Source organism: Buceros rhinoceros, unplaced genomic scaffold, assembly GCF_000710305.1.
Source record: "Buceros rhinoceros silvestris isolate BGI_N320 unplaced genomic scaffold, ASM71030v1 scaffold2925, whole genome shotgun sequence".
In the NCBI taxonomy this organism is placed as follows: domain Eukaryota; kingdom Metazoa; phylum Chordata; class Aves; order Bucerotiformes; family Bucerotidae; genus Buceros; species Buceros rhinoceros.
In genome coordinates, this window is record NW_010412131.1 from 57,570 (window position 1) to 70,248 (window position 12,679).

General features: G+C 51.8%; 1 protein-coding gene across 4 annotated transcripts in view; it reads right to left on the bottom strand.

The window, feature by feature from the left end:
- The window catches only part of MAP2 (microtubule-associated protein 2), a 66,444-nt gene extending 54,451 nt beyond the window's left edge, over nt 1-11,993 (bottom strand). For all 4 annotated transcript variants that reach the window (XM_010136253.1, XM_010136252.1, XM_010136254.1 and 1 more), the window contains exon 1: nt 11,732-11,993. In XM_010136253.1, coding sequence (XP_010134555.1) covers nt 11,732-11,993 — 262 coding nt within the window. The remainder of the gene's footprint in view (nt 1-11,731) is intronic.
- Between the last annotated feature and the right edge of the window lie 686 nt (nt 11,994-12,679).

Here is a 12,679-nt window from a genome sequence, read left to right on the forward strand (position 1 = left end):
TGCGGCTCAGCTGTGTCGTGCCCGTTGTGCCGCGGGACAAACAGGAGGCTGGAGGGCAGCTCTTCTGTGCACTCCTGGCTGCTCCGCAGCGTGCAGGAAAGCTGTGGCCCAGCCTGCCTGTCCTCAGACCGCTTCCACACCTTCTGCATGCACTCCAGCACCGCTGCCCTGACGGCGTTTTCCCAGGAGAGCTGGACAGAGAGCCCACATCTCCAAGGCACTCGAGGGGCAAAATCCAAAGCAAATCATGCTACGAGACAGGAGCAATTCAGGGAGCAGCAGTGAGCCCCTCCTCTGGTTCCCCAACACCCCAGTGCACGTGCACGAGGCAGAGGCCTCTGCCCTGCTGACTAGCAGCTGTAAAACAACCCACCGAGGGATCAGTCCCCAAACCTCCTCCACTGGAATATGAAAGTCTGTTGAAAAGGAGTCATACAAATGCCAGTACGGTAAAGCAATGCTTTTAAAACAAGTCCTCATTACTGAAACAACTCGCTCCCTGAGCATCCCGAGTCACATCTTCTTAAACCCACTGCCTGGAACAAAATAGTTACCGCTGTCAGGGCTTCCCAGCCGAGTCAGGGGTGGGCAAAGCTAAACGGTTCTGTTTTGCCTGATGCACTGGCAACGCAGTTTACAGCTCACATGCGATGTTGGAGCAGGCGAGGCCAGGCCTTCAGCCAGGGCAATGCGCTGAGGGTCCGCTGCCTCTCCACGGAGCTGCCGTCAGCTGCGACCACCGCTCACACCTAGGAGGCAGCTGTATTTACCTTTCGTCAAAACTCACACTGCTTTAGGACTCGGGCAGAAGAAACCACTTTGGCTTCAAAACAAAGGACCAGTTATTTGAGCTGTTGAACATGAGTAAATACAAGTAGCAGGTAACTCCTAAATAAATATTTGTTTTGAACTAGTTAATTTTTCAAGTACCAGTTAAGTTTTTAAACAAAGAGACTTTTAAGAACCCCCATAGAAGCCAATAGAGCTTCAGCCACTTATAGCAGGAGGTGACGTTCCTTAAAGGTCATTTTTAGCTCCTTTTGAGCTGATTTTAAACACTTTTTACAGTGTTTCCTGTGATCTTTTTGGAAAAAAGAAAAAAATAAAGAATTCAAAGCATGCTATATAAACTCTGCGGAATTTAAGTTTAAAATTAACCTCAACCTGTGCATGTGTTGTGTGGGATTTCCACTTGTGCCTTGTCAGAAGGACTGAAGACCATTCTGTCAGCGCAACAGAATTTAGGTTCCTCCTGTCGGGGGACATGGTGACACAAGAAAGGCAGCAACACCACATCCTGTCCACCCCAGGGCTGCCGCAGCCAGCCCAGCAATGCAGCACCAGCCGCACCGCCACTGCCTGCCCAGCCCGGCCCCGGGCCTCCCCCACGCCGGATGGCTCTGCTGCTGACGGTGAGGAGCGGGGTCCGTACTGACAGAGGCGCGCGTGCAAGTGCCCCTGCAGCCAGGCAGAGCAGAACAGGTCCCCTGTCCCACAGGCGGTAACCAAGTCTGGAGCGGTTGTGACACGGATGGGTTTGCAGAGCAGTTCCCAGCCCTCTCAGCAGTTCTGCCATCTCTCGCGCTCTCCTCTGGCACCGCGCAGTTGGAGGGAGCCTCACCTCTGGTGGGTCACTGTCTCTGACGGGGACTCAGCCCTGACCGCTCACACAGCCTGCTCCTCTCCACTCTGGGAGACTGCTGGCCCATACCTCTGAGTGGACAGAGTGGAAGGTGCAAGACATGCACATAAAAGCCCTCAGTGCACCTCCTGGACTACCTCTTCCAATTTTTCTAACAGACCTGTCTTCTCTGGACACTTAAAAGCCTGCAAGCTTCTACGGCCACAGTGCTGGGGATGTCTGGGTGCTGTGGGGAGGGCTGAGGTCACTGCAGCCACCAGGAAGGATCTGCATCCAGAAGCAGAGCTCTCCAGGGAACTGAAAATGAGGAACAGCTCTGGAAATAAAAGGTCACCGAGATGCTACACCGGAGAGATGGGATAAAGCTGGGAGCACAAAGAACAAGAAAAAAAAAATGCCAGAGGCAACATAAATGAGAAAAGAGAGGCAAAGCAGCAAGAGCTGACAGAGCAATCGTTTAGAAGGACAATATAGTCTTAAAGACAGAGAAAGGATGGCAGTGAAAGGAAAGAGAAACCGACTCACGGACAGGAAGAGCTAAGGGTTAGTTCTCTTTCCAGCTCACCTAGAACCTGCGCAGGCTGCGTCACCCTGGATTTGGTGCATACCCTGGCTTTGGGGTGCAAAGCAACAGTTGCAGCAGAAGCGTTTTGCTTCTGTCCTGTGTGGTGCGAGGCTACGGTTGGGAACAGTTTCAGTGCATCAGCCAGACTGCCACATCTCTGCAGCACCGGCAGCTGATGCTTCTGCTCTTCTTTATTAACGTGTCAGTCTCACCAGATGCAGGGGGGCCTGGATGGAGGACCAGGCTGCAAATCAGTATTATCAGAACTGCCGTAGGCTATATGGGTTGCTGGGAGCTGGATGCACCGATCATATATCACTATGCGTTAGACTCATGGACAGAAATAGAAGCAAAAAAGTGAAATATCTGGGGTTTGCTTTCCCCTCCCAAAGTACACAGTGCCACCAAGTGAAGGTGACTTCCCCAAAGTATTCAATCTACCCGGTCCTGAGCGAAGATGACTCTCTGGGAAACAGCGAAGAGGTGTGCCTGCCTTGGAGATTACGGTACCTCGCAGTTATGGTCTGTATACTGCATGAGCAGGTATTTTTCACACACAGGAGAAGGGCTCACTCGCACGATCTAATGATCTCAGCCAGGGTGGTGCCTGGAGTTTCCAGCACTTTCTGCACGTCATGAGGAACGCCTCAGTTATAACAAAAGCCCTGAACCAAACCGGGACTGCATTCCTAAACCATCACCTCAGAATGGGTTTTCCAAGCACCACTGACTCTGCTCTGCAGTCGGTCTGTGAAACAGCCCAGGAAAATGTAAATGTTTTGCTCAGCATCTCCCACGGAACAGAGCCAAAACCAGCACGTAGCCCTCTCACGTTCAGTCTTGCCTTTGAATTTCACATCGACCTTTTCACCGCTGGTGCGGACAGGCACTGGCTCATCAGTGCTCACCTGCCCGCTAATGGTAGCCACTTCATGCTGACTCCCATCCCTTCAGCTGGCAAAGGCAAGCAAACCCGTATTAACCATCATTAGAAGGATTTCATTTCAAGTCAGCAGCTAATCTACCAGTAGTGACTCCACGGAATGAAAAAAGCCAGTCAAAAGCACCAGCACCCACTAGGTTCTGCTGTCCTTACTCAGGGTACAGCACGAGAAGGGACGATTTCTCCTCCTCATAACCTCACAGATAAAACAGCAGGGAAGACAAAGTCGGTGGAGGAGTGTCCCTGGCTTCCTTCTGATCTTTCCTCTGAGATCCTCACTCAGATTAAAACCCAGACTGCCTTTGCTTTCTAATTTCAATACAGAGTAGCTCATCAGGGTTAGGTGAATCAAGCAACTGGCGTGTATCTCTCACACACGTATTCTGCACCATAAATATGCCACGGAGCAACATTTCCTTTTCATTTCCATGAAAGCCATGTCTCAGTGAGGACAGCAGAGTGAGGTCCCCATTGCAAAGAGCTCCCAGTTTCTCTCCCCATCTACCCAGTCCCCCTTAACCTTGAGAAGCAAATTCTAGAGGAAAAGGAAAGAAAATTAAATCCTTCTTCCCTTTGTCAGACACCCTGGCTGTGGCTCAGAGCCCTTACAGAGAAGGCTGTGCGCTCCTGAATGCTAAATAAGCTCCCAGGCTACATACTTTCTCTCTGTGGAGCTTAAAAAGAGATCTCGCTCCACGCAGGGCCGTGTTGGCATGGCAACATGGAAAAAGGAAATCAGCTCCCTGGCACTCCTCGCAGGAGCAACAGACTGCTTGTGCAACTCTCATTTTTCAAGCAATCTGATGGTACCTACCCTCTCCCTGGCAGAGGTTAAACCTGCACCCAGCAGCCTGCGGAAGGCCAGATGTCCACCCATGTCCTGGGAGGACCTGCCTCCACCAGAAGCGCCTGGGGATGGTGGGGTCTGTGCCTTGCACTGGGTAACCTGGGGTTAGGCCGGGCTGGAGAGCACACTAAGGCACCCCCATGAGAGTCCGTAATGGGGAATGGGAGGAAGGGATTTGCCAAGCGTGGGGCTGAGCGAGTTAACGGCCGTGGCTACGGGCCCTTCTGCTCCACAGCATGTGAGACCTTGAGCGCTGATAATCGACTGAGCAGAGGGCAGCGGGTCAGGCAATGCCCACCAGCACGTCCCAGGCTGCCACCTAAAAACCTGCTGCTTTCCTTTCAAGGTGACTTTGGAGAACAAGTTGCCATTTCAGCTCTGCCCGAAACAACATCAGCTGCGTGTTTGCAAAACAAGGCTCTGTTGTTTGGTCATGAACCTTCCTCCAAATCTGCCTGCCCTCGGATCAGAGCTGCAATGGAAAATGATATGCCAGCAGAGTTCCTTGGCGATACCGCCGCACAGCTGCCACCACAAAGAGCACTGCCCGCTGCCAAGCATTGCCCAGTGCTCCTGCCTGTCCTCGTGCTGCCATCCTGGGGACGGAGACCGTGACGGCTTCCCTTCAGCCGTGCCAGGGAAGAGCCACTGCAGCGCTCCACCTTCACCTCTCTGTCAGAGGCCGTGCTGTGCTGCCTGCCCGCGGGCTGTGCCACAGCCCTCCTGGGTAACCCGGGCTTGCGCTCTTCACACCTGTCTGCCTTTTCTCCTGGATTTTTACAAGCCTTGTCTACTTCACGTAATCCACAGAAGTACAAGCTGTCTCCTACCATGTGCTGAAAAGGACACCAGCACAGTGGGCCACGATTTGGAGTGCGGCCTCTGGGTACGACTGCCCCCCAGTCACTCAGCTAACGCCAGTGCCGGCGGGCTGAGATCCAGCCCACTGAAACGGGAAAGTCCGCATGTACGGCCCCCACCAGAGCAGGCAGCCAAACGGGGACGGCGGGGGGGAAGGGAAGAGGCGAACAAAGGGCAAATGTTTGTCCACAAAAAACGGGAGACAAAACCAAAAGTTGAACTTGCAGGATGTGTTCTCTATTTGACGGGATCCTCGTGCCTCAGCAGCAGTAGCTGTCCCGGCCACAGCAGCCCTCCAAGAACGGCTGCAGATGTTTTCAAAAGGCAACGTCGACAAAGAGCGCTCGCGGTGTACAGTCTGAATTCCCGGTGGGGTTGGAGCACATGTTATGAAAGATATTTCGCCCATCCCCAGCCTCATTGCTCCTTGTTGCATTGCTGAGGTTGTTATCGATTACGTTTGCTGGGAACGCTGACGGCACTAAGCGCTGGTTGCCAGGCCAACACATTTAGAGGCATTTCGCTCTTACTCCTTAAGGAAGCACAGCTGCTTATGCAATTCCTCTTATGCTGCTCATACTGTAACAAGAAAACACCAAAGTGAATTAAAACACCAACAAGGAGCCCAAAGGAAATGGGTGGTTGGTGCCTTCTCTTGGCCAGATTCAGTGCTGATGTGGCACGATGCAACAGCTGACTCTAACGGTGTTCCCACACCTGCTTTGAGAAACGGTTTTCAAAAGGGAATCTGAACCACCCACTGCCGTTTCCAGGAGCGTTAGGGATAAAAGAGACTGATGGCTGAACTTCTCTGGGCATATGACAGCCAGCCATGGGAGTCAACGGCATCTGCACACTGGGTTATCATCTCACCCCACTCCTTTTAGGCAATAGTTTTCGTATGCTTGCACTGTGCCAGACCCTCCAGCTCCACCAACACATTTCAATCGCTGACTGATTTCTGAAGTCCCAAGAGGAGGTGGGAGGGCAGAAACATCCCCTCAGAGAGGGGGCAAAATGGAAGTCTTACTGGATTTAGTGACTGAGAGTGCCAGACGCAGAAAACCTGCAGAGGCTGGTCTCTGCAGCGGCTACCGAGTATTTGGAGTCAGGGAGAAGACAGCTGGGGGTAGGGGACACATGGGAGAAGATGCGATTCCTGTGGCTTCTTTCTAGTCCTCTGCAGAAGAACAACCGCGAAGGACCTCCGCAGCAAGCTTAACAGAAAACGGCAAAAAAACCCAGCCACAAACCCCCAACATTTTCTACAAGTGCCCCGAAGCAGCTCTGCTGCCTCCACTTGCGCTGTCTTCAGCAACATAATTCGAACATGTCTAAAATGTTCCAGCAATTTTCTGGGACACATAATGGTAGTATTACTCTTAACGCAGAGAAGAAAAGTTTCAGGAGTCTGCCAATTTCGATACAGACAAACATACCAAAGATGACGGCGCACAGTAATTACTGTCACATTTCCCGGGCAAGGGGAGGGAGATCAAAATGCCTAATTAACAGCTGCTTTCCCTTGGGAGCCATCAACAACAGGGTAAGATGCAGCCTTCCCGCTTTGTAAAATAAACCGAAATGGGAAAACACAGCAACCACGTTCCTCTTTGAAGGCCGCGGATCTTGCATCCTTCTGCGCATTTTGATGTGCTGCTCGAGGGATGCGGCTTGCTGAAAACGCACGGCTGGGAGGCTCCTGTGGGGAACAGCCATTCTGGGAGTCTGTGAGGGCTCTGGGAACGCCAGGAGGGCTTGGGCAACAGCAGGGCGACCAGTGCAAAGAGCCGAACGGAAAAGACAAAGCAGTCCTCTTGGAAAGCCAGACTGAAACGGCCTCTGTGCAAAGGAGGCCTGTTTGTACATTTACTGGCAGTGCCATCTTGGTATTATCACTTGTACAGCAACAGAAGGACACGCAAAAGTCACTAGAGGGAGAAAAAACACTGTAACACCATGGGACCAAGGGAAGACTCGATGCAGACTCAGCCTGAGAGGCTGTCGTGTTTTCTGACCCCGTGCACAGGGCTGCAGGCCTGCCCCACGCAAGCCACCGTCACAGCTCGCGTCCCAGCCCTCCTGGGCCGAGGGCTCTGAGCCAGCAGAACTAAGCGTCAGCATCATGGTGATTTTCTAACGGTGCAGTGGCGGCGAGAGCTGCGAACAGGATCCTCTCTGCCTGGAGACTGGCTACTGGAAGGCAAGGCTATGGAAGACGATGGGATACAGACTGTTCTCTTGACACACTTCCAGGTGGCTGAAACAAGGACAATCCCTGTCTTCAACATGGTTTTTTTGCATAACCAACCTGAAGGGACTCCCCACCTCTGCTCAAGTATTTGCTGGCTATGTCGGGGCCGTCTTTCAGGCTGACGTTCCCTGCAGCTTATTTAAATACAGGTATTTAAAGAGTAGCTGGTCACAGGAATGGATTTATTGCAGTTGCCCATTTAGTCTGGCTGAACAAAGCCTAAAACAAAAGGCTGTTAAACAAATGCTGTCATGTGATTTGCCCCATCCTACTTTTGTCCTCGGCTGTTTCCTGCAGACCTTGCTGTTCCCGCTGTCTGAATCTCCTCCTCTCTGGGGTAGTATCTGCCATCATACGAAGGCTGCGTTGGCTCAGGATGAACAAATAAAATGGAACCTCTTTCTACTGTCCTTGCTTCATCGTCAATCTTCCCTTTTCTCCTCGCAACTTTCCACCCCTGCTTTGCTTCTACACAGCTTTCACCTCCCCAGCTCTCTGCCCCTCACCTCTCCGAGCTCCCCTGCTGCTGGGTCTGCTCCCCCCACCACTCCTCAGCCCCTCACTCCTCCTTCAGGTCAAGAGGGCTGCTTTGCCATTCCTGTTCTCAGGTCTAGGGCTCCCCTCTCTTCCTGCGGGGTCCCCCAGCCACCAAAAATCCTGGCCTCTCAGTTGTCTGTCATGGGCTCCCTCTCACCCACCTTCCCTATGAGTCAAAGGCTCTGAAAAACGAGGCAGGAGCCTTGGGTCCTCTGGGCTGTGTCAGGAAGCCTGCTACAATTTTCCGGCAGTCTCTTTGCCCCTGCCATGTTTTGGGTACCCCGCCACTTAATGAAGCGCTCTGTTTGTCACTCTGGCAGGACACGTTACTGTCTTTAACATTGACTGACACCAGGACGGAGCCACTATCCTGAGGCTCTGCTAATAGGATTTCAGGAACTGGTTTCCCTTCATCTGTCAAAAAAAATAATTCATCAGATAACTGCGTGAGTAATCCAACCCCCCTCCGATTATAAACCTGAAGTTGGCATATAGTGAAGAAAGCACTCAATCGGCTGAGTCAGTTACATAAAGACATTTTGTAGAAGATGCTTCACAATGCATCTAACTACTTTTACCCCTAATTATATAAATCTGACAGGTTAGTCATTATATTACTGAAAAGAAAAATAAATGCGTTTTTACTGTAAAAAAACCAAACCTTTGCAGCTTGACGTTCCTCTAAGTCAAACACGATGGATTGTGTAGAATTGCTGGTTCCCAGAGAACGCTGCGGTGCATCCGTACCCCTCCTCAGCGCTCCCTTCCCATGAGCTGACCACGACTTTTCAGCAAGCAAAGAGAAGGCTGCCGCTCTCGTATTTCACTGCAAGACGAACGCATCCCGTGCTCTACTACGGGGTCCAGCCCAAAGCTTTCCACATCAGCCCACTTCAGAGCGAGTTCTGAAGATTACTCTATCACGCCTCCTTTGCAGCACACATCTCTCTCATGTGACGTGAAAAGGTTTGGCTTGACAAGAGCTCCAGATCTCATCCTCCCCGCTTAGTACTTCCAAAACCCTCACCAAAGATGCTGCGTGTGCGTCAGGTGTGGAAGGACGCGGACAGGCATGAATTGGGGAGAGAGCATGGAAACTTGGTGAATCTCGGGCTGTGGGGCGCTGCAGAGCACCCCAAAGGCAAGGTGTCTTCGGGAGCTCCCTGGGAGCAGTGTGGGACTCAGGGCTGGCAGAGGCATGGGGCTGAGGACGGTGCAGGGCTGAGCTGGTGTGCCAGGGCAGCCCAAGTTCGCATACGCAGAGAGATACAAAAAGGAACAACTGCTTTGCTGCTCTTTGCTTACATCACATTCGTAACAGCTTCCTATGCACCGTGCCGAAGAAGCAGCCTATTCTCCCGCACGTGACTTCAGTGGCTGCCGGATCAGTCCCTGAGGCTGCCCTGTACTCCCCCACATCCCCATCGGTCCGTTTGAAAGGGGAGCATTGATGTGTCTCCAGAAGGCAGCCATCACCAGCGTGATACCGAGACAGATCAATCAAGGGCAACACAACAGCCAGATTCAGAGGATTCCAAAACTGAGGTCAGACTCAGTAACTCTTAGACAGACGCCAACAGGGAGAGACACGCATACATACAGGAAGGCAAATTTTAACTGTGCAAACCTAAAAATGTCACTTGCAGTAATGTACTGGACGCGTTTTGGCAAGAACTGTTATTTCCTCCCCCATTACCACTCCTTGCCTCTGCACCAGCGTTGGCATAAGGTGCCTTTGTCCTGGTGACCTGACTTTAACCTTCCCCTTAACACACGGCCCTGAGATTCTACAGCACAAGCCCTGGAAACGGCTGCCCCTCCAAGGGACTATGGCACTGCTGCACAACACCTGTCCCTGTGAGAGGCCCCTTTCGCGACCGAACCCCAGCTCCCCGGTCGGTCAGCTGGTGGAGAGCTGCCCGGGGCAAAACGCCTCCGAACGGAATGGAGCTCTCCTCCGCAGGAATGGGGTGACAGGCAGCTGCCCAGGAAACAAGTTGCAGATGAGCTGGCTGTGCATTTGCTGCAGATTTAGAGACTCTGACACGAAGACTGAGAAGGCAGATTTTCCGAGGTTGCAGGAAAATAAAATCCCTACAAATCCATTCAAACCCACAGTTTGGCTTAATTATCTCGGTCGACCTTGGCTTCCTGTGCGTTTTCTCCTCAGCTGTTTGGAGTCGGTAAACTACCACAAATGATTAAAGAACCCACACTGCTGGTAATTACGTGTATCTGAGCGGCACGATACAATACCCCACTGCAGTTACAATCTACAAGCAGGCGAGCGCAGCACACATGAATGACTGTGGTGGCGAACGGTAATTCTGATTTCAAGATCAAACACCAAACCTCTACCCCTAGACTTCCCGCTTCACCACGGACTAAGCACACCCAGCCAGTAAACACCAGTACAAAATAGCACCATGTGACCCGCTCCCTTTCTATGGCCACAGAAAGGTGCCAACAGGTTTCTCCTTCAAAAAGAGCACAGTGATGAAGACGACATCTTCAGTACCCTCAGACAGTTTATGTTGTATTAATTAAACATGGGTCTAGCCAGCGTACGACTGTGCAGTGCGCACGTCTCCAGAGAGCTGGGCATTCACGCAGGAAGTTTCGGCGACTTTCCTGGTGTTCAAGGACAAACAAAGACGCCATGAGATAAGCTATAAGAAGACTCCCAAACAAAACCTGTGTGTATTGACAGTAAGTCCCCACACCAGAGATCTTGCAGCCTAAACAGACAGTGAGAAAAAAGCAGAGGAGGGAGAAGGAAATGAGGCCACAAAGTGGTGAGCGAAGCAAACTTCACCCAGATCAAGAGCAGTCTTGTTCCCTTGGCAGGTGTGTGTCCCCAGTCCCACGGCCTGTCCGAGACCACGCCGCCTCATTTCTTCTTGTTCTGCTGTTTAACCCCAATCACCTGGGTGATTCCTGCACGCCTGCTCCTGCTTTCTTTGCTGGCCAAGCATAGTGCAAGGCTGGGTTACAGCAAAGGGACGAGACCCTGTGATCATCCCCCCAACAACCATCCACGTGTGCTCGCCTGAATGCTTACACAAGATTTTTTTTACCTTTCAAATTTTCTGTAAGAAGAGACTCTTAAAATCTAAATCCATTTACTTTTAGCAGAGAGATCCATTTCCAGCACAATTGTTTATGAAATGACTGCAGGGTCCAAGAGCCTTAAAATTCTCCAGCTGCTGAGAAATTATGGATAGCGTCTCCAAATGCTGTCGAAAGCCAACAGACATTGCTAGAGAGATCTCTTTAGCATGCCTGGATGGATGCATCAAGGGTAGTTGTGCCTGTACAAGGGAAATTCCCCTTGCACTGTGCATTTGGGGCTTAAAGTGGGAACTCTGCACAGAAAGAATTAGCATTTACTTCTAAACCAGGAAACCCGATTTGCATTTTTCGTTTTGACACTCACACTTTTTTCCCTCTCCAAATAACAAGTTGAGTCCTGCAGCCCTAACATAGCTTACAAACAGACAAAGTCCCGGTCAGCATCCAGCAAAATATGGATTCACCCTGGGCAAGGGTGAATAAACGCTGACACTGAACTGTGGTTTTCCCAGTCAGACTGAGCAACACGCTGTTCTGCGAATAATTGGTGGTTTCAAGAAGGTGGTGTTTCTTGTGAGCAGTAACAGGACAAGCCATCCTTCAGGCACACACGAGCAACGTGAGCCACCCATGAACAACAGCCGAGCAGCTTCCTGCTCCCTGCCAGGCCAGAGCTGCTGAGCAGCTGCTCTACACCAGCCCGTTCTCTCGCCCCAGAGAGGTGATACCATCCCACCTAGCGAGACGCGCTAAGGCACCATCGTGCTTTCCTGAATCCTCCTCAGAGCACTGCCCAGGATCCTGGGTAAAGATGCAGGTTGTGCAAACCTGGGTGAAGACGCAGCCCGTGCTGTGAAGAACTAGTGTCCTTCCCAGGCACACGCTCTCTCCCGTCAGCTCTGCTGTGCCTCAGGGCACACTTGGCTCCAGCTAACGTTTCCCCTTGGAGAAACGTCATTCAGTGCTCTGCAGAGCCCTGTGTTTCCTGCCGGAGCATCAAGCCATGTTACCTGCGGTCTCCCTGTCCCCTGCCGACAGCTCTCCGTTGATCCCATTCTCTTTGGTCTGAGCGTACGTCCCTGGCTGCTCGTGGCTGCTCAGCCCCGGCTCCTCATCCTCTCGGTAGGGAAATCCATTGGCACTTCTGACCAGTCCGGCACCTGCACTGCTCTGTTCCTTAAATTCAGGTGAATGTGGGTGGGAAGAGGCCTCTGTGAGCTGACCTGAAGTCCAGTGAGGTGCCTTGGCTTCATCTTTCCTATCCTCCGCCATGGTTCCTCGCCTTCACTGCTTGGCCTGTAACGACATCAGCAGGAGAGATCAGCTTTGGGTGGGTGACCGTGTTCCTAACCGTCAAGCAGCGACTGGGCACAGCACAGGCACGTTACCAGCAGCGCTGCCAGGGAAACTCGTGTCCAACAGATGAGAGAGGGCTTAAATTGCAGAAGCATCTCTGCCTGTCTGTCCTGGGCGAGAGCGAACTGCTTTAAAACCAAAACAAACCACAAGTGGGGAAAACTATGGGTCAAGTCATCCCTGACTCTCACACACCTCGCAATTATTAGCATCGGTTTCTTGAGAGCTGCCCTTCACTAATCTGATTTTAACTCACTAATTACAGTTCAATGTCCACCTGCTTAATGAAAAGTGACTCGGTCATCATAATGCAGTAACATCTTCCCAGGGTGATAAAGAATACCACAACTGCTAAAAGAAGGGAAGCTGCTACCACAATTTTCATCGCGGCTGCACAGAGTGATGTGCAACTCCTCGGGCGCAGAACCGCAGGGCGACCCACCCTCTGCAGATGTGCAGTCTGCTGCCAGCCCTGACAGAAGCCGCACTGGAGAACGTTCACTGGTTCCCAAACATACGTGTTGGTTGACCCTGTTTATATCCCCTCTCACTTGCTGCTTCCCTTTCGTCCGCAGCAGCCTGTGGGGAACAGTTGTTCCCTA